This window comes from Mustelus asterias, chromosome 7, assembly GCF_964213995.1.
Source record: "Mustelus asterias chromosome 7, sMusAst1.hap1.1, whole genome shotgun sequence".
NCBI classification, from domain to species: domain Eukaryota; kingdom Metazoa; phylum Chordata; class Chondrichthyes; order Carcharhiniformes; family Triakidae; genus Mustelus; species Mustelus asterias.
Window position 1 is genome coordinate 134,002,498 of NC_135807.1, and position 26,270 is coordinate 134,028,767.

The 26,270-nt window shown below is 42.4% G+C and overlaps 1 protein-coding gene across 3 annotated transcripts in view; it reads right to left on the reverse strand.

Moving 5' to 3' along the window:
- Positions 1 to 26,270, reverse strand: part of LOC144495959 (zinc finger protein 236) — a 122,020-nt gene that overhangs the window by 44,805 nt on the left and 50,945 nt on the right. For all 3 annotated transcript variants that reach the window (XM_078216858.1, XM_078216856.1, XM_078216857.1), the window contains exons 9-16: positions 25,715 to 25,940; positions 20,977 to 21,249; positions 19,017 to 19,217; positions 13,555 to 13,708; positions 12,290 to 12,550; positions 9,958 to 10,226; positions 4,369 to 4,458; positions 1,864 to 2,015 (exon numbers count right to left, since the gene is read on the reverse strand). In XM_078216858.1, coding sequence (XP_078072984.1) covers positions 1,864 to 2,015; positions 4,369 to 4,458; positions 9,958 to 10,226; positions 12,290 to 12,550; positions 13,555 to 13,708; positions 19,017 to 19,217; positions 20,977 to 21,249; positions 25,715 to 25,940 — 1,626 coding nt within the window. The remainder of the gene's footprint in view (positions 1 to 1,863; positions 2,016 to 4,368; positions 4,459 to 9,957; positions 10,227 to 12,289; positions 12,551 to 13,554; positions 13,709 to 19,016; positions 19,218 to 20,976; positions 21,250 to 25,714; positions 25,941 to 26,270) is intronic.

A 26,270-nucleotide genomic window follows, 5' to 3' on the forward strand; every position in this document is an offset into this window, starting at 1 on the left:
TACATGTTGAATTGCGTCCATTACGAGGGTTATGATGTGCAGACAGCATCACGATCTGAGCGAGTTTCAACCTTACTGAAATGGACACAGATTTAATTCACACCAATGCACAGTATTCCACACATTTCACAACAATGAGGCTAAACGATTTTACAAAGAAGAGCTAAATCTAATATATCCATAGGTGGTGATAAATCAAATACAGCAATTGGCCAATAAGGAAATTTACATAACCCAGACACATCCAGGGATGGCACGGTGGCACAGTGGTTAGCACTGCTGCCTCACAGCACCAGGGGCCCGGGTTCAATTCCGGCATCGGGTCACTGTCTGTGTGGAGACTGCACATTCTCCCCATGTCTACGTGGGTTTCCTCCGGGTGCTCCGGTTTCCTCCCACAGTCCAAAGATGTGCAGGTTAGGTTGATTGGCCATGCTAAATTGACCCTAGTTTCACAGGGATTAGCAGGGTAAATGTATGGGGTTACGGGGCCTGGGTGGGATTGTTGTCTGTGCAGCCTCGATGGGCCGAATGGCCTCCTTCAGTACTATAGGGATTCTATAGATTTTATGGATATTTGCTTACTGGCACGAAGTATTGAAAAATAAATCAAAATGGTTCAGGTCCAGAACCTGAATTAGGTTGAAAGGCCACAAATTGAGGTAAAATGTAATTTTACTTGGTGTAGAATTCTAAGATTAAGAAATGTCAGACATAAAAAGGTAACTGCAACATCAGTTCCTACTGGCAGAAATCTGACTCCATTATTTAATACTCAAATTCCCTACGGCTGCTTACCTTACTTCATGTTCTTCTGCAGGTACAAGAACCCAAATTCTTAATCCACCCCACAGGTGCCATCACAGAAAAGACCAATTGCGTACAATTTCACTTCACTTCTATTTTGCACTAAACACTTTCCATTCTTTATTTTACCCATTCCTCACCTTATCTCCAGCCATACTTAACAAAAATGTCAGTCTTCACTTCAGCACTTTTTTGGGGGGATGGGGTGATTGTGGAATTTCCAGATTTCTATTATCCTTTTATGTGGAAAAGTGCTTCCACATTTTCCTTCTAAAAGGCCCAGCTGTAATTTTAAGGTCATGGCCGAAATTTTCCGGCTGTTTAAGTGGTGCAATCCTCTGGTCCCATCGACAGCACACCCCTGCCACGGGTTTCCCAGTGGTGTGGGGTGCAGTCAATGGGAAGTCCCATTGACAGTGGCAGGACTAGAAGAACCTGGCATCGGAGAATGACACGCTGTCTGCCACCATGAGAAACACACTGCGGAGAGGCCAGAGAATCATCCCCAACGTCCCCTCACTCTTCATTCCCTACCAGCATTTCAAACACATCAATAAAATCACCCTTCAATATTCAAGGGAAAACAAGCAAAGCTTACCCGACCTATCCTAATCTGGGTCATCACTCTCCTTTAGGGAAGAAAATCAGTCATCCTTACCCATTCTGGCCTACACGTGACTTTATTTAGGCGTTCATACAGGACTGAATGTGGGAGATGTTTACTAATATGCAGATAGCATGAGCTCGATGGGTTGAATGGCCTCCTGTGCTATAATGATTCGATGAGCACGTAAGAAAATTCAAACTAACCTCAGTAAAACACTTTGGTGATCATCAGCAGACCAGAGTGGGCATTTTACCTCTTTTATTATAGATACCAAAAACTTCAGTGGGCCAATTTAACATCAGTTTACATTTCTAAACAGTGGATTTACAATTTCATAAATGAACACTTCAAGGGGTGTAGTAGTAAGACCTCAAAGCTGCAGCAGCAAGGTGGAATAAGGAGCAGCCTCTGAAGAATACAGTTTAAAACATCGTTTCTTTAATACTTACCACGTTGATGCTGTCCGTGGTTGGAACCTGAAGCAGACTCTGCTGATGGTAACTGGGAGTTAGAGCCTGTGACTCAAGGCTACTCGAATCCTGTAACTGCTGCACTGCTGTGAACTGGCCCTGCTGGCCAAAGCTATCGGTGATGGTAAAACCTGGCACAAAAATGTAACAAGTTAATTTGCTTATGTTGACTCTAATTAATGCTTAAATAACAACATGGAACAACTATTTGTCAACTTGCTAAGGAACAGAGGTATTTACCTTTCTGTCCTGTTTCATTCGATATACAGCAATGCTCCGATTTAGCTGGTCCAGGTGTTATTCAAATTGAGCATTTGCTATGTCATAAATCACACTGGACGAATCACTCAATTTACACCCATAATCCAAACTCCCAAGTTAAAAAATATAGCTATGCAATTATTCCCTGAAAGTTCCTACTATAGTCCAATTCTGGCCTCTTGTGCATCCCTGATTTCCTTCACCTCACCATTGGCAGCCAAGCCTTCATCTGTTGAGGTCCCAGATACTGGAATTCCTTTGCTAAACCTCTCAGTCGCTCGCTACTGCTTTAAGATGTTCCTTTACATCAACCTTCAATCAGGTTTTTCAAGAGCTGTCCTGATAGATTCTTCTGTCTGGTCTCTTTCTGTCTAATAATGCTTCTGTGACACAGCGAGGAGTGTTTTCTAGATAACTTCTTGGCCCATTAATCATAGAGTCAAAACTTTTACAGCACAGAAAGAGGCCCTTCGGCCCACTGTGACTGCGCCAGCCATCAAGTATCTAAATATTCCAGCAAAATGGTTTTGCTGTTCCCAATCTCAAGTTGGACTAACTTTCTGCTCTTCCAATACTGGAGTTCAGACAAACAATAAGATAAATTAAGAGACAGTGGAGGGGTCAAAAGAGGTGGTACAGTAGAATGTCGCCAGCATGTGCAACGTTGTGCTTTGGATCATATGAAAATAGGAACAGGCATAGGTTAAATGGCCCCTTGAGCTTGCTTCCAGTTAATCAGATTATGGCTGACACTCAACCTTAACTCCACTTTCCTGCTTGGTCTCCATTTCCTTTCATTCTCAGAGTCCAACTGAGGAGCAACATATATATGAGAAATTTTCCTGTTGTGGAAAGGGAGTTAATTTTGCTAAATTAAAACCTACTCAGATGATTATTGAGTAAAGAATAAAATTCTCTAATTTTGCACCAGCTGACAATGCAATAGAGGGGTTTGCTAGGTCATCTTAGGATCCCTACAGTGCAAAAGGAGGCCATTCGGCCCATCGAGCCTGCACCAACATAATTCCACCCAGGTCCTACTCCCGTAACCCCACATATTCACCCTGCTAATCCCCCTGATACTAAGGGGCAACTTAGCATAGCCAATCAACCTAGCCTGGCACAGTGAGGCAGCAATGCTAATCACTGTGCCACCTCAATTTGCAATACATGTGTATATATAACAAACACACCCTCCCCCACACACACACACCCACACACACCCACACACCCACCCACCCACCGCACGCAAGCATGCACGCTGGCACTCACAAACACGTTTGGCTAGAACTGGCAAGGACGACAGATTACCTTCCCTAAACAGTATGAGTGAACCAGATGAGTTTTACCACCTTCATATAGCTACATGATCACCATTACTTACACTCGATTTTTGTTCCATATTTATTTCACGGTGGCACAGTGGTTAGCATTGCTGCCTCTCAGCACCAGGGACCTGGGTTTAATTCCTGGCTTGGTTCACTGTCTGTGCAGACTCTGCACATTCTCCCCATGTCTGCATGGGTTTCCTCTGGTTTCCTCCCACAGTCCGAAAGACGTGCTGGTTAGGTGCATTGACCATGCTATAGTCTCCCTCAGTGTACCCGAACAGGTGCCGGAGTGTGGCGACTAGGGGATTTTCACAGTAACTTCATTGCAGTGTTAATGTAAGCCTACTTGTAACACTAAGAAATAAACTAATCTAAACTGAATTTAAATTCCCCAGCTTCTCTGGTGGGACTTGAACTTGTGTCTCCAGATGATTAGTCCAAGCCTCTGGGATTATTAGTCCAGTAACAAAATGCTACACTATGCTACCATCCCATTCAAAACAAAAAGCTCCCTGTTAAAAAATAACACATGCGATGACAATGCAAAACTAAAACCCCAAATGACATAATAGCCTAACAATCGTCAAATGTAGACCATGGTCCTTCCCACTAGCTCTGACCTAAAAGCCTATTTTAAAATTTGACATCGCTCAGTTCAAGGTTACGCTGTTGCATAGATTGTTTCACCAGCACTATGAACTCGCTTGTGGGTTCATTGTTTTTGGGAGGTTTGCCTGGTCTCTCAGCAGAGTGCAGTATAACTTTAATTAACATCTTAACTCACATTCAAACAATCGCGCACATTTGCAACAATTATCTGAGAAAGCTGGAGAACCGCAAATAAAGTTGCACTACTTTTCCCAAAAGCCACCAAATTGACTTGAACTCCAACCTTGGGTCAGGCTCTGCTGGTCAAAGGTTTGCTGTGTTAAAGCCTGCTGATCAAATTGGCTGATATTCTGTTGTGTTGTCACAAAGGAATCTGGAGTAGGAAAACAAATAACAAAAGAATCACTTAATTTGACATTGCTCACAAATGCTGATTAAAATAGAAAATGGTGAATATATATTACACACAATTTCCAGTGCAGAAACAGGCCATTCCGCCTGGGTGACCTATGCTGCTATTTAAGCCCCACACGAGCCTCCTCCTGCACTTCTTCATCTCACCCTATCTGTACACACATCAATTCCTTTATCCATCACGTACATAAATGCATCTTGCCTCAATGATTCCCTGTGGTAAGGAGTTCCACATTTTCACCACTCTCCGAGTAAAGAAGTTAGACATTTAGATGGTCCCATGATAATGAATAAAATATTGAGTAACGCAAGACATTTGAGTCCGACCAACACACCATAGCAACACATTTCTGACCCCATGCACTTAGGCAGTAAGAAACTGTCCAAGCTCCAGTAGAAGGATTTTCACAGTAACGCCATTGCAGTGTTAATGTAAGCCTACTTGTGACACTACTAAACTTTTAAAAGAATTTAGAAAGCCTTTGCTGTTAAAGACTTTAGTTCCCCCCCCCCACCGCCCCCTTTGGGTCACATTGTTCCGAATAAAGCATTCTGAATATCATTTTAAAGACTTTGTATTAATTGTGCAGAAAGAGCTACTGGTATACATATTGCCTGAGTGTACGTTCACCTACAGCAAGGTGGGAGGGTGATAAAAACAACTTGCTTTTTTTTTACATGGTTGGGAAAATTTGCAGGCACGTTGTTCTTTGCACCTGAATTCTCAAATTGCACCCTCTTCATATCAACCTCTTTCAGTGCACTGTTTAATAAAATCTACCCATTCATTTGCTTGATAATAGCATAACATTTTGATGGTCTGTTGACACAGCCCCTTTGAACACCATTGCTGTTGCCCAGAGGTGAGACAGATTCAAAGTTACACCTGGAATTCCTGATCTTCCAGGAAAACAAATGAAAAACCCTTCTCGAAAAAGGAAACTAAAACAAAACAAAATCTGTCATCCTAGGACATTCCTACACCTCGCAACCAGTATCAATATCAGGGGCGGCACGGTGGCACACACTGCTGCCTCACAGCGCCAGGGACCCGGGTTCGATTCCCGGCTTGGGTCACTGTGTGGAGTTTGCACATTCTCCTCATGTCTGTGTGGGTTTCCTCCGGGTGCTCCGGTTTCCACCCATAGTCCAAAGATGTGCAGGTTAGGTGGATTGGTCATGCTAAACTGTCCCTTAGTGCCAGGGGGACTAGCAAGGCAAATGCATGAGGTTATGATGATAGGGCCTGGGTGGGATTGTGGTCGGTGCAGACTCAATGGGCCAAATGGCCTCCTTCTGCATAGAGTCAGAGGTTTACAGCATGGGAACAGGCCCTTCGGCCCAATTTGTCCATGCCGCCCTTTTTAAAAAAAAAACCCTAAGCTAATCCCAATTGCCCGCATATGGCCCATATCCCTCTATACCCTTCGTACCCATGTAACTATCTAAATGCCTTTTAAAAGACAAAATTGTACCCACTTCTACTACTACCTCTGGCAGCTTGCTCCAGACACTCACCACCCTGTGTGAAAAAAATGCCCCTCTGGACACTTTTGTATCTCTCCCCTCTCACCTTAAACCTATGCCCTCTAGTTTTAGACTCCCCTACCTTTGGGAAAAGATATTGACTATCTAGCTGATCTGTGCCCCTCATTATTTTATAGACCTCTATAAGATCACCTGTCAGCCTCCTACGCTCCAGAGAAAAAGGTCCGTCTATCCAGCCTCTCCTTATAACTCAATCCATCAAGTCCTGGTAGCATCCTAGTAAATCTTTTCTGCACTCTTTCTAGTTTAATAATATCCTTTCTATAATAGGGTGACCAGAATTGCACACAGTATTCCAAGTGTGGCCTTACCACTGTCTTGTACAACTTCAACAAGACATTCCAACTCCTGTATTCAATGTTCTGACCGATGAAACCAAGCATGCCAAATGCCTTCTTCACCACTCTGGCCACCTGTGACTCCACTTTCAAGGAGCTATGAACATGTACCCCTAGATCTCTTTGTTCTGTAACTCTCCCCAACGCCCTACCATTAACTGAGTAAGTCCCGCCCTCGTTCAATCTACCAAAATGCATCACCTCACATTTGTCTAAATTAAATTCATCAGCCCACTGGCCCAATTGATCAAGATCCCGTTGCAATTGGAGATAACTTTCTTCACTGTCCACTATGCCGCCAATCTTAGTGTCATCTGCAAACTTACTAACCATGCCTGTGTGGAGTTTGCATTCTCCTCGTGTCTGCGTGGGTTTCCTCCGGGTGCTCCGGTTTCCTCCCACAGTCCAAAGATGTGTGGGTTAGGTTGATTGGCCAGGTTAAAAATTGCCCCTTAGAGTCCTGAGATGTGTAGGTTAGAGGGATTAGCGGGTAAATATGTGGGGATAGGGCCTGGGTGGGATTGTGGTCGGTGCAGACTCGATGGGCCGAATGGCCTCCTTCTGCACTGTAGGGTTTCTATGATTCTATGCCCCCTATATTCTCATCCAAGTCATTAATATAAATGACAAATAACAGCGGACCCATCACTGATCCCCGAGGCACACCGCTGGTCACAGACCTCCAGTTTGAACTGTAGGGATTCTATGATTCTATGTGGACGGTTATGCTGGCAGAGGGAGCTCTAGTAGGAAGGAAGGCGGCTACAGTGGAGCATGAGCACCAGCATGGGCCAGCTGGGATGAACTGCTTCAGTGGCGATAAGCTCAGTGTAACCCGAAAAAAATGCATTCACTTTCTGGTGAAGAAAGGGGAGGCAAGAGAACCAAAAATACTTGCTAAGAGTTAACGCTTTCTCATTGGTAAACCAGTTAATAATAGGCTTGTGAAGGATACAGGAATGCTGCCGATGCTTTTCTGATAAACTATTGTATAATGTGATTCAAATAGGATGAGGAGAATGTTAATCTCTCCACCTCCATCTAGTGGCTTCGATTGGTAGAGAAAAGCTTCTTCAGCCAAATTAAGTAGACATTTTTAATTGTGATAATTTTGGGACTGGATATACATATATATAAATAATATAAAACAATGGAGAGAGAACTAGGAAGGGAGAAATATGTAAAGCAACAAATGATGATACAATAATCATGAGAATTGCTGACGAGAACAGCTTCCATTCTTATTTTTTTCTAATTCGCTTTTGCTGTTACATAGAATTTACAGCACAGGAAACTGGCCATTCAGCCCATCCAGGCTTTGCCAGTTTTTTGTACTCTATATGAGCCTTCTCCAAATTAACTCTATCAACTCCGTCTTTTCCTTTCTCCCTCTTGTTTCCATCCAGTGTCCCCTCAAATGAATGCACAATATTCTTCTCAACTGCCCCATATGATAGAGAATTCCACAATCTCGCCACCATCTGGGTAAGAAGTTTCCACTGAATTGGATTTATGGTAAATTAGAGCTTGGACACACCACACAGTTGCTGCAAATTACACTTTACTTTGATGAACGACTGATGTAATTGCTGCAAGTATACCAAATGATGATCAGAGCTTAAACTACATTTGCAATATTTGAAATTTTAAATTATAAATAGATATAAAAACAAACTTGAACAACACGGACATTTACACAGGTCAAGTATGCTTCATCCAAAACCCTCGGGGCTAATTGTGCTGCAAATTTCAGACTATTTTGGCTTTTGCATGTCACGTATAGACCTACTCACATTATAGCGGCTGAAGCCTGGGCTAACAATAGTCTAAAGTGAATAAAATGACTAGAGTAGGATGTACCACTAAATAATAAATACAGGATAACTGTGATAAAAGTTTAAAGTTTATTTATTAGCGTCACAAGTAGGCTTGCATTAACATTGCAATGAAGTTACTATGAAAATCCCCTAGTCGCCACACTCCGGCGTCTGTTCGGGTACACTGAGGGAGAATTTAGCACGGCCAATGCACCCTAACCAGTCTTTTGGACTTGGGGAGGAAACTGGAGATGATGACTGTGAAACCACTGTCGATTGTCGTAAAACACTCATCTAGTTCATTAATGCCCTTTAGGGAAGCAAATCTGCCATCTTACCCGGTCTGGCCTACATGTGGCCCCAGACCCAGTGCAATGTGGTTGACTCTCAAATGCCCTCTGAAATTAAGCGCAATCAGGGATGGGCAATAAATGCTGGGCCCGGTAAATGAATAATTTTTTTTAAAAGTACACATATTAGGATTGTTAGCATGAATGACCATGTTGTAAAAGGGCTGTAACAGTACGAATACAAAATTGACTGAAGGATCGAAAACACAGTTTAACAAAGCATGTTTTTTTAGGCTGCAGGGAAACTGTGGTGTTTCCCCAGGGTTCAATAGTGGGAGCAGTGCTGTTTTGATATCTATTAATGACTTGAACTTGAGGTGCAAGTCACAATTTCAAAATCCGTAGAGGACACAAAACTTTGAAATGTATGAAACAGTGAGGAAGATGGTAAGACGCTCCATGAGGAGATAGACAGAGCAGTAGAATGGATGGACGCATGACAGATGAATTTCAACACAAACATTTGAGCTGATATCACATTCTGAGAGGAAAGATGAGTTGAGACAATGCATACAAAAGTTACGTGGATAGACTAAAATAGCTGGGATTACTATCCCGAGAGCAGACAGTTGTATACTCAGTGCACTGGGAGATCAGAGCGCATGCGCAATAGCGCCCCTACAACTCGGCAGCCGGCTTCCCAGTGTGAATAGGCTCCATCCACTCCCCCTACTGGCGAGAATCACACTTTGCCTCATTTTCTTTTCTAACTATTTCATCTGGGAGCTCGCGGGTTTTCTCTCCCGTTTTCACGTTCGTTCGGCACTTAGAAGTTTTTGGTAAGATCACCCCCATATTTATTTTGCATTATACATTTTCCAGTACAAAAATATAGGTGTATGATTATTTTTGCTTTTTCCATATTATGAACAATGCAATGCAGCAAACAAAAACATGAGAGTCCAGATCAAGGCCATTTTGTCCATCGTATCCACTTGTTTCAATCCATTTGTGATTATTCTATCATGGACTCTACACTCACCCTCCATTTGGTATTCCCCTACTTCAAAGAACACAGCCTCTGAACTTCTGCAGGTTTTGCCCTGATTTTCAGGCATGATGCCAACAAGAGACTGGTATAACTCCCTGAGACATGGGACGGAATTTTATGGCCGTTCACACCAGTGGGGTTCTCTGGTCCTGTTGCAGTGAACAGAGATTTGGCTGAGCGCCAAATTCCCTGTCCTCGCTGGCAACAGCAGTGGGGCGTAAACGGCCAGAAAATTCCGCCATGGTCTAAATCCACTAATCTCCTGCCAAAGTTAGGGACAAATCCAGAGAATTTCAGGACATTCCTTTAATTTCTCAAATAGAATAACATTACTGATCTTTCTGCACTTTGATGCTGGTTGTAACATTAAAAGCATGTTCAGCGTATATATTAATAGAGTTTTCCTAATGTTACCTTCATCCTGGACAAGCTGCTGGTCTGCAAGCTGTTGGCCAAGACCACTTTGCTGAGATCCCACAACTTGTTCTTGGCTCAGGCCTAGCAAGGTTTGTTGGTCAGCGCTGACTGTCGAAGAGGGTTGTAGTTCCTCAGGCTGAAGTTGGGCTTGTGCCTGGCCATTGGTTGAGTCAGACTGCTGTTCCATAGATTCAACCAGCCCATCATCATCCAGGGATGTCTGCTGTTGCTGCTGCTGTTGTTGTATCTGCTGAGCAAGTTCGTACCTGCAGAGAAACAAATTTATGCAGGTGCACCAGGATATGAAACAAAATTTGATGTTGATATTGATCTCATGTAGAAAAAGCAAACTTCCATTTCTCTTTTATTCTGCGAATTAAGCTAAAAGCCTTTTTAAATGAAGCCACCTCATGGTTATGCTACTGAATAATACAGGACTAGGTCAGCAGAGATTATGGACTGGCACCAGAAAATAGCCACAAAAGCCCAATTGGTTCACTGTCATCAGGAAAGGAAATCTTCCACCCCTAGCCAGTCTGGACTACCAGGCCTACACACCACATGGCTGATTCAAAATATTCTCAGGTCAATTAGGAACGCAAAATAAATTTTTCCTTGCTTATGTTGTCTACAGTCAAACATGAAATTAAAACAAGCTTTCATTGCATTTGCATTCATTAGAATTGCTTTACTTGCATGAACTCTTACTTGTGCATCAATACCAATCACTGGTCTTCAAGAATTAGAATCATATAGTGCAGAAGAGGCCCTTCGGTCCATCGAGTCTGCACCGACACACGAGAAACACCTGAGCTCCCATCATTTACTAGCATTTGGGCCCATTGCCTTGAATGTTATGAGGTGCCAAGTGCTCATTCAGATACTTTTTAAAGGATGTGAGGCAACCCGCCTCTACCACCCTTCCAAGCAACTCATTCCAGACCATCACCACCCTTTGGGCAAAATAGATTTTCCTCACAGCCCCCCTAAACTTCTTGCCCCTCACCTTGAACCCATGTCTCCTCATGACTGACTCTTCAACTAAGGGGAACAGCTGCTCCTTACCTACTCTGTCCATGCCCCACAATTAAACACAACTATGTTTGTCCCCCTCAAGCTACACTACAAAAGTGCTTCTTTGGCAGTAAGGTGCTTAGAGAAAGCTTGAAGCTGCAAAGGGTGCTATAGAAAGATAAGTTTTTTCTTTCATTGTGTTTTTAATTGAAGCTGTCACATTCCCGTTACCGAACCTTCCCTAATGAAAAACAAGATGGCACTGGATCACTCAAAGACACAGTTCAGCTCAGACTGATGGAATGAAAGTATGCATTCACTGTCGTTTTGTAACAGTATAAGTAAAATGAGTTTGGCTGGTTCCAGCTAAATTAACAGATGGGTGGGAAACATAAAAGTGCTCTATAAACCGGCAGCCTCACCCAGAAAGAGCACAAGATTTCGGAACGGAAAACGTGACAAATTGCTATAAATTCAGGACAATTTTCTGAAGGTGAAGTTAAGGCACTTTATTTGGACAGTGTGAAAGGAAACTTAGTCTATGTTCCATATCTGACCTGGAAATGTTGGATGCTGCTGACATTACATACTAATGTGTTAACAAACTCATGAATAACCGAAGCATAAGGGTTGTGGGGGCACAGAGGGTGGGGGGAGAAGAATACCGGTGATCATTAAAATGAGACACATCATATATCCAAACTGCTCTTGGTCATTGACAATTTGTTTTGTCAAGACAGAAGCTTCATTCAAATCCAGGGCCCCAATGTCACCTGTAGGCGGGATTAACAGGGCTGTTGGTAGCAGCCATCCTAACAGGCAAAACCTGGACAACTAACCAAAGAGGCCGTTCCAGGTAAAATTCTTAATTTTCCTTTGTGGGGCAAGGGTGTGCAGAAATGCTCCTCTAGGCCCCCCAAGTGTAAACTCCCCTCCCCACTTTCCCAAGTGCTGATTGCCCCTGACCTTTCAACCCCGTGCTTACCTTGGGCCTGCTAGATGGACGTTTTACAGAATGAAAACTTAGCTGACCCCCTTCAACCCACGCCCATTAAGTTTCTACAACCCATTCTCTCCACGAAGCCTTCGTTCAAATAACCAGTCTGTTTATTTGGCTGAAAGACCAAGGCCATGGCAGCAGGACTCTGCACAACACATCATCTTAAAATAACCTCTTTTTTTTTTTTAATCACACACGAGAAGGTTTCCTGTATCATTCTATTCATGACACATGGCTCAGAGGATGTCTATGTACACAGGAGGATTGAAGTGGTTGTAACTGAACGCATTTCGAAATGACTTCAAAACCTCTTACCTATGTGTCTTCATATGCTTTTTACAATTCATGGAAGTCTTGAAAGTCTTCTGACAATAGGGGCACATGAAAGGACGCACCTCACTATGGGTTGACATGTGTCGCTTCAGACTGCCATTAGTAGTGAAAGTGCCATCACAAATCAAACATTTGTAGGCTTTCAGGCCAGAATGCGTCCGGATATGTGATTTAAGGACCCCCGATGAAACAAAGGCCCTGCCACACTGCGAGCATTTGAAAGGTTTTTCACCAGTATGAGATCTGAAACAAGAACAAATTCATTGGCTCACGGCCATCAACCACTGTGCAAGTAGAATATTCCTGCAGTTTTTTTTTTAAATTCCCCCAGCCCGCCATTTCAGCTTCGGTTATAAGTACTTAATTCAAGAGAGTCACACTAATAAATGCAACAGGAAATTCAGGAGAAACCTCTTTACCCAGACAGCAGTGAGAATGTGGAATTCACTACCACATGCAGGTAATTGATTTAATGAGATAGACACGTTTAAGGAAAAGCTAGATAAACACAAGGGAGAAAGCAATAAAAGGATTAGAGTTAGAGGAAGAGTGTTGGGAGGAGGTTCATGTGGAGCTCAAAGACCAGCATGGATCAGTTGGACAGAATGGTCTGCGATACATAAAGGTGTAACACACTTGTTAGACACGTTACAGTTGAATAACCATTTTCCCTGAATTTCAAAAGGTGTCCTCCTTTCGCTCAGAAGCTAAAGCCTCAATAAGAAGTTGACCAAGTGCTTCCAGAATCGCCAGTACAACTGCAAATTGTGCTAGTTTTCAGCTTTTGTCAAGCTTTGTGTCTCTGGTCAAGCTTACTAACGTTGTGTGAAGTTAAAATGTTCCATGTATCAATGAAATCAGACAGTGCTTCTGAATGATCAAGTTTTTAAACATTAAAAAATATTCTTTGATTTATTTAGGAGTCATCACCTGCAGTTTTATTAATACAGCTGGAAATGGGTTTATCACAAAAGAATAACCTTTTTTAAAAAAAAGTGGCTAGCCCTCAATTAGTCCTCGTAACTCAATTTTAAATAATTGAGAATTACTCTTAAAAGTTATGCAGAACCACTTAGCAGTTACATTGGTGTGCAGTAGTTAATATTTAGTGAATTCAAATAATGATGGGTGAAAGCTTTTTAAGGTGAGATGCATAACGGTACAGAAACTATATGCAAACTTGTCACAATACCACTACCGACTCCAAGACACCTCGAACTATAAACAATCCACCTTATCATTCATACCTGATGTGTTGTTTAAGATGACTAGATTTTTTAAAACCCTTGTTGCAATATGCACATTTGTAGGGTCTATCCCCACTTAGTCCATCAGCCATGATGCCGTTGGCCAGGTAATGGCTGTATAACTGGCTATTCCGCGGTGTTTGCTGGATGAGACCTACATTGGAAAAGAAGTCAAGCTTTTAAGTAAACTTCATTTTTACGTATTTTATAAAGCGAGTCAGTGTTATCCCAGGTTGAAAAACAAAGCGGTCAATAGAAGCTAATAGGAAATGAATCAGACAGTGACCTTGACACTGCTCATCACTAAGTAGCTCTCAACTATTTTATTTTTAACTTACAGAACAGTTACACAACACACTATATGATTGGTGCTAAGCAGTAAGATTCAGTTGTCTATGTACTTTGGTTGTGCAGAGCATCATGAATCCCTTAATACAATGAGTCAGATGATTGTTAAGGTAAATCGCCATCTATTTACACACTGAAGAAAATAATTTATTTGCAGCAATGCACAAAATAAAGGGCGACAATAAGACTGGATAAATACAGGAAAAACGGTTAAAAAAAAGGGATGCAAGAACAACTATAATGCCAAGAGAGCCAACATAAGAACATAGAAAATAGGAGCAAGTGTAGACTATTCAGCCCCTTGAGCCTGCTCCACCATTTGGTCATGCTTAAAGTTTATTTATTAGTGTCACAAGTAGGCTTGCATTGACACTGCAATGAAGTTACTGTGAAAATCCCCTAATTGCCACACTCTGGTGCCTGTTTGAGCACACTGAGGGAGAATTTAGCATGGACAATTCACTTAACCACTCTTTCGGACTGGGGAAGGAAACCAGAGCACCCGCAGGAAACCCACACAGACACGGGGAGAACGTGCAGACTCCACACAGGAATGGCTCAAGCCGGGAATTGAACCCTAGCGCTGTGAAGCAGCAGGCCTAACCACTGAACCACATGTCTGGTCTGATTGCATCCTCAACTCCACTTTCCTGCCTGCTTCCCATTCCCTTGTTCGTCAAGGATCTAGCCAACTCTGCCTTAAAAATATTCAATGATTCTCCCTCTATTAAAAATAAATTTACCATAAACAATTTTGAATTCTAACTGGATGTATAATTTATAACTAAACTGTAACTGGGGCAGCATGGTGGCACGGTGGTTAGCACTGCTCCTTCTCAGCGCCAGGGACCCGATTCAATTCTGGCCTCAGATGACTGAATGTGTGGAGTTTGCACATTCTCCCTGTGTCTGCGTGGGTTTCCCCCGGGTGCTCCGGTTTCCACCCATAGTCCAAAGTCGTACAGGCTAGGTTGATTGGCCATGCTAAATTGCCCTTAGTGTCAGGGGGATTAGCAGGGTAAATATGTGGGGTTATGGGGATAGGGCAGGAGTGGGATGTTGTTGGTGCAGGCTCGATGGGCCGAATGGCCTCCTTCTGCACCTTTGGGATTCTATGAAAAATGTGTCTGCTTAATAAATCTATTAATAAAAGTATATATTTATAAGTATTAGCATCTTTGCACAGATGTAAAATACCGACTTCCAAACTGAGTGCCCCATTTTGTGATATTTCTGTTCCCAGCATCAGCTACTCAGGAGTACTTTTAAGTTTGGTGCTGTTAACTGATATTCTGAGTTGTACCCAAATTAAAATCCAAAAATGTCAGAAACACACACACCAGGTCAACTGACATCTGAAAATAGCAAAGGTGCATTAATTGTTTTGATATTAGCACTGGAAAAAGCTCACTGTTTAACAGTAGCCACCTCCCCACCGGGAAAGTTGATCAGGCCCAATCAAGTGTCTGAGTGGCACTTAATGTACTGAGACTTCCCAGAAAGGCAGCACGGGGCTCTTCAAACCAGCAGGCAAGACCCACACTTCGCCACCATTAAACCCAGCTCCTTACACCCATCCAGGAGAACCAATAATTCTTGGATCAGAGAGTGCAAAAAAAAATTGTCGAGTCAACAAATTTGCAGGTTCAATTAGCAGTCAGGTTAAGTATCAACGCATTTACACAAATTGCAGCCAAGTGGTAACGATTGTTGTTCCACTCACCCCATTTCATGGTGAGAGTGATTTCAGTGATCATTATGATACCACATTTCATCATGTGCATCAGTGATCATTATAATATTCACCACATTGCATGATGTACATTAGAAGATTCCAAACAAAATCCAATCTACATCTAATTGTTGTTACTGGCAATGTATTTTAGACACTGTATACTTGATTCAGGTGTACAGGATCCAATTTCTGGGCTACTCCCAAGCAAATACATGTTCTTTATGTCTATTATTTTGAACCCCTTGATATTATTGGCTCACTCTTACAGGATAGGGAACCCAGCCTGTTTAGGTTAGTCTGTGCAGCAAAGACATCACTTGTGGAAAAGGAAATATGAGCAGACATCAATTAGTTTCAAGCCATTCAAAAAATAAAATCTGCATACATTTTTTAAAAAAACTTGGTACCTTTAAAAATCCAAACTTGTTTTTTCTTTTAAATTGATGGATTCATCATATCTCTCACCTGGCGAGCTTTTTTAAAAATTAATTTATGGGATGGGGGTGTCACTGGCTAGTCATTTATTGCCCATCCCTAATTGTCCTTGTGAAGATGGCAGTGAGCTGCCTTCTTGAACCCAGCAGTAGGTACACCCACATTGCTGTTTGGGAGGGAGTTCTAGGATTTGCGATATATTTCCAAGTCAGGATAGTGAGTGCCTTCGAGAGGAACCTCCAAGTGATGGTGTTCCCAGGTATCTGCTGCCCTTGTCCCTCTAGATGGTGGCGGTCATGGATTTGGAAAGTGCTGCCTGAGGGACCTTGGTGAATTCCTGTGGTGCTTCTTGTAGATGGTACACACTGCAGTTAATGTTTGTCTATGGTTGAGAGAGTGAATGCTTGTGGGAGGGATGACAATCAAGCGGGCTGCTTTCTCCTGGATGGTGTCGAGTTTCTAGAGTGTTGTTGGAGCTGCACTCACCCAGGCAAGTGGAGGGTATTCCATCACACTCCTGACTTATGCCTTGTAGATGGTGGACAAGCTTTGGAGAATCAGGAGGAGAGTTATTTGCCAGTTCATAAGAACATAAGATCTAGCAGTCGGCCATCCGACCCCTCGGGCCCGCTCTGTCATTCAATAAGATCATGGCTGATCTTTTCGTGGACTCAGCTCCACTTACTCACCCACTCACCATAACCCTTAATTCCTTTACTGTTCAAAAATCTATCTTTGCCTTAAAAACATTTACAAAGGAGCCTCAACTGCTTCACTGGGCAGCGAATTCCACAGATTCACAACCTTTTGGGTGAAGAAGTTCCTCCTCAACTCAGTCCTAAATCTGCTCCCCCTTATTTTGAGGCTATGCCCCCTAGTTTTGGTTTCACCCACCAGCAGAAGCAACATCTCTGCTTCTACCTTAGCAATTCCCTTCATAATTTTATATGTTTCTATAAGATCCCCCTTCATTCTTCTAAATTCCAGTGAGTATAGCCCCAGTCTACTCAGTCTCTCCTCATAAGCCAACCCTCTCAACTCCGGAATCAACCTAATAATGGAGTACATGGAGCGTAATAGGATGGAGGGTTATAGGTAGGTCTAGAAGGTAGGGATGTGTTCGGCACAACTTGTGGGCCAAAGGGCCTGTTTGTGCTGTAGTTTTTCTATGTTTCTAATAAATTTCCTCTGCACCTCCTTCAGTGCCAGTATTTCCTTTCTCAAGTAAGGAGACCAAAACCGTACACAGTACTCCAGGTGTGGCCTGCAACATAACCTCCCTGTTTTTAAACTCCATCCCTCCAGCAATGACTGACAAAATTCAATTTGCCTTCTTAATTACCTGCTGCACCTGCAAACCAACTTTTTGCAATTTATTCATTCCCAGCCTTTGACCTGCTCTTGTAGCCATAGCATTTATATAGCTTGCCCAGTTCAGTTTCCAGTCAATGGTGACCCCCCAGGATGTTGATAGCAGGACATTTAGTGATGGCAATACCATTGAATGTCAAGGATCGATGTTTAGATTCTCTCTTGTTGGTGATGGCCATTGCCTGGCACTTCTGTGGCATGAACGTTACTTGCCACTTGTCAGCCCAGACTTGAATATTGCCCAGGTCTTACTACAATTGGACGGACATACTGCTTCAGTATCTGAGGAGTTGCGCAGCAAACACCCCTGCTTCTGACCTTATAGTGGAATGCAGGTCATTGATGAAGCAGCTGGAGATGGCTGGGCCAAGGACACTACCCTGAGGAACACTTGCCAAGGAGCTGAGATGATTGACCTCAACTACACCCATTTTTTTTGTATTAGCCATGACTCCAACCAGTGGAGGGTTTCCTCCTCGATTCCCATTGACTGAAGTTTTGCTAGGGCTACTTGATGCCACATTCAGTCAAATGCTGCCTTGATGTCAAGAGCAGTCACTCCCACCTCACCTCTACAATTCAGCCCATGTTTGAAACAAGGCTGTAATAAGGTCAGGAGCTGAGTGATCCTGGAAGGACCTAAACTGAGCATCATAGAGCTCGTTATCCCTCAGCAAATGCTGCTTGATAGCACTGAGGATCAGAAATAGACTGATGGGGTGGTAATTGGCCGGGTTGGATTTCTCCTGCTTTTTATATACAGGACATAGCTGGGCAATTTTCCACATTTCAGGGTTGATGCCAGTGTTGTAGCTGTGCTTGAACAGCTTGGGTAGGGGCAGAATTGCTGTGCACAGCTATTCTGCAGCACAAATCTTCAGTACTATTGCCAGGTCCATAGCCTTTGCAATATCCAGTACCTTCAGCAGTTTCTCGATATCACATGGAGTGAATCAAATTGGCTGTAGACTGGCATCTGATACTAAAGACCTCCGGAGGAGGCCAAGATGGATCATTCACTCAGCACTTTTGGCTGAGGTTTTTTGCTAATACTTCAGCTTATCTTTTGCATAGATGTGCTGGGCTCCTCCAACATTGAGGATGGGGATATTTGTAGAGCCTCCTCCTCCAGTGAATTGTTTAATTGTCCACCACCATTCACCACTGGATGTGGCTGGACTGATCTGTTGGTTGTGGAATTGCTTAGCTCTGTCTATCACTTGGTGTTTATGCTGTTTGGCATGCAAGTAATCCTGCGCTATAGTTTTGCCAGGGTAACACCTCATTTTCAGGTACGGTTGGTGTTGCTCCTGGACACGCCCCCCTGCACACACTGAACACAAGAAGTCTTCGCAAAGTTAAAACAAAGCTGTTTTTCCTAGAAGTAATGTGATGAAACTGTGCACAAATCTCATTAAATTTTCCATTTTGCTCAAGGTACATCGATGAAATGCGGCAATTTGTTCAATGCCTTGCCATTGTAAATATGGATCTTTTGTTTTGTTTTTCAGCAGTGATTCATTTCATCATGTGTGTCTCATCCCATTAATTCCTGTATCATTCAAACCCTCACCTGAATCAGTGATGAGGATAGGCTCCTGGAGAGGTATGTCAGTTAAGGTGATGCTGCTTTTTAAAATCCGCGTCTTGGCTGGTTTGCGTGGAAATCGTTTCTTGAGCTGCAAGTTTTTGAAGTGGGAAGCAATGTGACTTTTGCGGTGCCCTGAGGTGCGGAACTTTTTGTCACAGTGTGGACAGTCAAAAGGTCTGGCTCCTTATGGTAAAAATAGGAAGAGAGAAAAGCAGTGAAGAAATAGTGCTGGGGAAAAAAAATTACTGGGTGCCTAAATAAGACGGTATTCTTTCTTTTCTAGCTTTGGACTTCATTCTAATAACCCTGGAACTGTGCAAGTGTTCTCAAACACATCTGACCCATTCTAAACATGGTTTCCTGGTTTTCCCAGTAGCAGGGTAGGTGAACTCGGATTCTCTCAAGACTCTAACTACGCTTCTAATGCCTCGGAATGCTGAACCGGAATCAGAAATGCATCCCAACTAGAAGAGGGCTGCTTGCTATTTTAGACAGGGGAAATGGACATCCATTACCCTCATCTGAAGCAGATGTTCGACCTGCATGTGTGCAAATAAGGGGCCTAACACCTGCTTCAAGCCCCTGCTGCAACGAAAGATATGCAAAGAAGCCAAATTTGAAGAACAGCAGAAATCAAAGGTAAATAATTTACCTGACCACAAAGCTGTGAGGTGCAGGAAAGCACCTCACAATCTCACATTAAACTGTCCCAATTGTCACTACACCACCTCCATGCCTCACCCACTCCCACGTACTTCCTAACCAAATTAGTTAAGTCGGGCAGCATGGTCGGTGCAGGCTTGGAGGGCCGAAAGGCCTGTTCCTGTGCTGTAATTTTCTTTGTTCTAAATCTCTCCCAGCAATAGAAGGTGCAATGTCATGCATGCTTTTTAAAATTTATTTCACGTTAATTTTAGTCTTTCAGGGATGAACACGTGGAGTATCGGATGCGCCCTGACATTGCACTCCAGGGAACAAAGTTTGATTAAAATAAAAACGATTGTCATATCCAAGTCAGTTTTTTATTCTTTGAGGATAGAGCATCTCTATGCAGTGGATGAGAGCATGGCTGATTTTCTCCCAAACTGTCATCAATGGAGTGTCAGCTGTGGCTCAGTGGGTAGCACTCACGTCTCTTAAGACAGAGAGTTGCGAGTTCAAACTCTACTCTGGGATCCGAGCACAAAAATCAAGGCCGACACTCACAGTGTAGTTTTGAGGGAATGCTACACTGTTGGAGGTGCCGCCTTTGGGGCGAGATGTTAAACCGAGACTCCATATGTCCTCTCAGGTGAATGTAAAAGATTCCATGGCACTACTCTGAAAATATTGCCAACATCTATCCTTTAAATAGCATCCCAAAAATAGATTGTTGTTTGTGGGAGCTTGTGCACAAATTGGCTGCCGCGTTTCTTACATTACAATAGCAACTACACTTTACAAAAACACTTCATTTGCTGTAAAGCACTTTGAGACACCCCGGAGTCATTAAAGACACTGCTATAAAACAAATCTTTTTTCCTTCTATACTTCATTCAACTAGTTTGGTAATCTAGAATTCATAACTCAATTACACCTATATATTGTATTTAGGATAAAAAATACAAACTTTTTAAACAAAATTCTTTGGAATCATCATTTAAAAGTTCCTTAAAGCAAGGAGCATTCTGTAAATCGGGCCTGGAATTCTCTGATTTCAGAAGCTCCGCCGCCGTTGACAGTGAGAACGGAGAATTTGGCGCTCAGCCAAATCTCCATTCACTGCAGCGGGACTGGAGAATCCCAGCCGCGGGCGAGGTCAGAGAATTCCGGCCAGGGTACTTTTTCCATGCTCCTTAACAGCATCCAATTTAATTTGATTTATTCAAAGCTCTCTTTCGGAACATCTCTGGATTATTCCCGAAAACATTAACAATTCATACAGGAATCTTTTCAAAGGTACCTGTGTGTAGCCGAAGATGAACTTTTAAACTCCCTTGAGTGGAAAACATCTTTGCGCACATGGGACATCTGAACTCCTTGATGCCGGTATGCGTTTTCATGTGGGCAGTGAGGGTACTTTTCACAGCAAATGCCCGGAAACACTGAGTGCACTTGTATGGTTTCTCATGAGTGTGAATTCGAATATGTCGTACTAGATCACTAGGCTTTTTAAATTCTTTTGTGCAATATGTACACATGTGCCATCTAATTCCATTCACTCGACGGACTGACCCTAAGAATATAAAAGGATCAGAACATTAGCTAATTAAAATAAACAAAGAAATGTTCACAGTGCCCTAATAAATACACGGGTGGAACAGATAAGGAAAATCTATGTTTCCCCCAAGCTGCACCCTGTTTTTGAAATGAAGAATTATTGCACCTTCTCCTATTTATCAGGAACTTAAAACTGTGGAACTAATTATATCAACTAGTCTTCCCCTTGGCATGTTCACACCACTCCATTCCCACTTTGATTCATCTCACCTTTGTTTCTCAGCTGGATTTCTTGCGTTACGTTATGCACCTGACCCAGGTAGAAATTTTACAACAAATCTAGTCACTTCCTTCAAGGTATAGTAACCAGAAAATCAATAAATCTGATCTTTCAGCTTAAAACAACATTCCACATTTTCAATCCTATCACACACCCATACATAGATATATTATAAAAATATGCATAATCAAGTGAAGTACAATTATACAAAATGAGTATGGCCTCAGCTGCCACAGACACAGCAACATTAAAACTTTCTTAAAGCAAGGAGCATTCAACAGATCGGGGCCGGAATTCTCCAATCTCGGTAACTTTGCCACTGCTGACAGCGAGAGCGGAGAATTTGGCGCTCGAGAGTTGCTACTCATCGATTTTTTTTTGATTTTCACTGGTGAATTACTATACTCCTTATACACCTATGACTGTGTGGCCAAATTCTCCTCTAACTCGATTTTCAAGTTTGCTGATGACACAACCGCAGTGGGTCGGATCTCAAACAATGACAAGACAGAGTACAGGAGATAGAGAATGTGGTGAGCTGGTGCGATGACAATAATCTCTCCCTCAATGTCAACAAAACGAAGGCGATAGTCATCGGCTTCAGGAAGCTTAGTGGAGGACAGCCCCTGTCTACATCAATGGGGACGAAGTAGAAATGGTCAAGAGCTTCAGGTTTTTAGGTGTCCAGATCACCAACAACCTGTCCTGGTCCCTCCATGCCAACACTATAGTTAAGAAAGCCCACCAACGACTCTACTTTCTTAGAAGACTAAGGAAATTTGGCATGTCTGCTACGACTCTCACCAACATTTACAGATGCACCATAGAAAGCATTCTTTCTGGTTGTATCACAGCTTGGTATGACTCCTGCTGTCCAAGACCACAAGAAACTACAAAAGATCGTGAACGAAGCCCAGTCCATCACACAAACCAGCCTCCCACCCGTTGACTCCATCTACATTTCCCGCTGCCTTGGAAAAGCAGCCAGCATAATTAAGGACACCCACGCACCCCGGACATTCTCTCTTCCACCTTCTTCCAATGAGAAAAAGACACAAAAGTCTGAGGACACGTACCAACTGACTCAAGAACAGCTTCTTCCCTGCTGCTGTCAGACTTTTGAATGGACCTATCTCGCATTAAGTTGATCTTTCTTTACACCCTAGCTGTGACTGTAACACTACATTCTGCACACTCTCCTTTCCTTCTCTACGTATGGCATGCTTTGTCTGCATAGCACACAAGAAACAATACTTTTCACTGTATACTAATACATGTGACAATAATATCAAATCAAAAGAAGAGGGCAAGATTAGCATTTATTGTGCACCCTAACTGCCCTTGAGGCGGTGATGGTGAGCCACCCATCCTTTTAGACAATTAGCATTGAGGGTAAGAAGCACAGTGGGACAGAGAGAGAGAGAGACAGAGAGTCAGGATCCTGCTCAGCTCTCCAATGCCCTGGACCAGTCTTTTTGTTCCCTTCCACTGTCTCTTGGGATTGGATTGCCTCCTCCTCACGTCATAGTGATCAAAATCATACACTTATTCCAGGTGCAGCCCAAACAAGGCGCCAAACGATTTTAGAGTGACCACTGGAGATCAATAATCTACTCATTTATTGCTTCTCTTCATTGTATAGACGTGAGAGTGGGGAACCTGGGGAGTGCACAGAAGTTTAGACATTGATTGACTGAGGACTCTGCTCAAATCCAGCCCAAACTAATGGGGATATCTCTTCCATTTGTTGGAATAGGATCCTATGAAAAATGAATTTTGGCAATAGACCTACAGCCCAAGCTGTCTCGAAAAACAGCACTAATCAACCGCCTCATGGAGAAAATCCAGGAAATGGTTAGTGTGTTAAATGAGGAAAATGTCACCTCCACAACAGCAAATGGAACCCCAGAGTTTGAAACTGAGTTGAGTTGATAGAACTGTTCTATACCCAACTAGGAAGTGTTCATTAATGACACTAGAGCCAGGAGTTGCCCCATTGGGTGAAAACAGCCATCTCAGTTCAAATTATGCTGGTTTAGCATAAATAATCTTTTTTTACTCAAGTTTCCACTCACATTTTTACATATTAGCAAATGAAAAATCTCCCATGTAAAACTGCATTTAAAGAATCCCTTTTCAATCTAGGCTACCCTTCCTACATTTGTGAAATAAAGGGAGGAAGGTTAAAATTATGATTTAAAAGAAAAGATAAAGAAATGCTTTTATAAAGTAATAAGCTGGGATATTCACCCTAAGGTACATGGACTCAATGAGGCAGGTATTAAGACTGAAAATCAGACCACAAAAATGTTTTTAAGTAGTAATTTATTTGAAGCATTGCTTATATCCAATAGCTCTCTTTCAAAAATTCACTTAATTGCCTCCTTTCACACAGTTATTTTAATCAATGATTTAATCCCACAATATGAAACACAAATTCACCCAAAATTATTACACTCAAAAAACATTTATTTTCACAATGAATTTACTTTAATTTTCTGTACTTGGCTTGGCTCTAGCTTAGTTAGATTTACATTTTTTCCTATATGATTTTGCTTAATCATCCTCTACATCTATGATCTGCAGTGTCACTCAAAACCCTCAGGCTCGAAATCCACCTATTTTTTCCTCAATATTTGATAATGCTCTGAATATTTCATCTACAGTGTCAGAGACGACAGCTGGAGTGTTATTCCCTACATTTTCCGCCTACATTTTCAGTGCTTGCTGAAACACTAAATATTTCATGATAAACGACATCAGAATTTCTTGCTTCTTGAGCCAAAATAAAGATACTTCTTGGCGAACCTGCTATACTTTCCAACGTTTTTCAAGAAGTGTTATGATTTTGTTGTTGCTCCCATAAGAAGAGCATTCAGTGAGTCAGGTGGCTCACTTAAGGTTGGCAATCATATTTTATCATTTGAGCAACACATTGACGGTGGCTCTTTTTTTCCCATTTTTCTGCATCACAATGTTCACATACCTTTGATCTATTGGCAATATCATATTCTAGGTCTGACTCATAAGTTGCGGATCATAGGTGAAAGTTTCCAAGTTTTGCTCTCGTTTGCAGCACTGGTGGTTCTTGCATTCTGTTGCTGTCAACTTCTCGTTCTAGTCTCTTCATCTTCCCTGGCTCTAATTGCTGCCTGCCATTTTCTGTCAAACTTTTGCCTTTCTGCTCTCACCTCTTCATCTTCTCTGGCTCTGCAATGTTGCTTTCCCTTACCAAGTAATGACCTACAGTGTCTAAGAACATATTTTTGTTTCGTGCAGGTTATGAAAAGAGGGAATGAAATATGAGAAAAAGTCAGGGGTTTCTGACGTAGATTTGTTGCATTCTTTCTGGGAATGTATGGTTAACATCGGTCAAAGCATGTCGGAGTTAGTGTCAATGGGGATATAGTGTAGGCAGGGCTATGGAATCCCTTGCAAGGAAGCCAAAGCACCCCACCACCCCCCGACCTCTCCAAGGTTGGAGTTGTTGATCGTCAACTCCCCTACGACATGCCATAGGTCCAACATATCATTCCATCAGTTTGGTTGAGATTGACAGCAGAAAGAGCAGAAGGTCCCACCACCAATGGCTTGCCTCCTCCCACCACCGAGAATCCCGCCACGGAGGAGGCCAAAAAACCCTGGCCCACATATCGGATGATGTGGAGATGCCGGCGTTGGACTGGGGTAAACACAGTAAGAAGTCTCACAACACCAGGTTAAAGTCCAACAGGTTTATTTGGTAGCAAAAGCCACTAGCTTTCGAACATATCTGATGTCAGACACAACGAAGCATTGTAAAAATAAAAGTACCATTTGTGCATTATACTCAGACAGCAAAGGGACACCCATTCTAACTGTTTGATAGAGCTATCATCCAGTAATTTCCACTTCCCTGCCCTTTCCTGATAACCATTCCACTTGAAGTATTTATCCAATTCCCTTTCGAAAATTACTAATCAATCTGATTCCACTGCTCTTTCAAGCAGCGCATTCAGGATTTACAACCCGTTGCATAAAAACGACATTTCTTCAAGCCACCTCCAGTTCTTTCACCAAGTATTTTAATTCCCTTCTGCCATGGAAAACAGTTTGTTCTTTAGTCTACCAATACCCCCATGACTAACACTCGTCAACATCTATAAATGTATGTGATAATCTAAAGAGATAGTCCTCCCAGACCTGATATTTTCAGACTTACCAGGGTACATCATCATTTTCTTCACCACATCCACATTCTCCTTGCCAGAGAGTTTTTCCATCCGCTGCTGCTGGGATTGAGGAGCAGACGGCTGAGTCTGTTGAAGAGGTGTAGTTTGTCCATCCTGGGACTGACTTCGAGATAACGAAGCCCTCGGTTGACCAGAGGAGTCGGATTGATGAGTTTGAATGGGAATGCTTGTGAGTCCACTATTTTCTAAGGCTTGCTGGAATTTAAAAAAATTTTTTTAAAAGATAAAAATCGGAATTGGCATGTAAAATTGAAGAAAATAACTGTGGGTTAATGAGATTACATTTGAAATATGTGTTGGATCTAACTTTAACAGCAACGCAATATAAAAACACTTTATAATAGTTTGTGAAGAATTACAAGGGGAGAGTCTGCTATCACGTTATATCAAAAAGGGTGCAAAACTAAAAGGGTACAAATTTCTACACATTATGCATAAAATCCACTCAGTAAGGTTCTTTGAATTAGGTAATTGTTCTGCCATCAACCCCAATACAGTGAAGAACAGTGAGCCTTCGTTCAATAT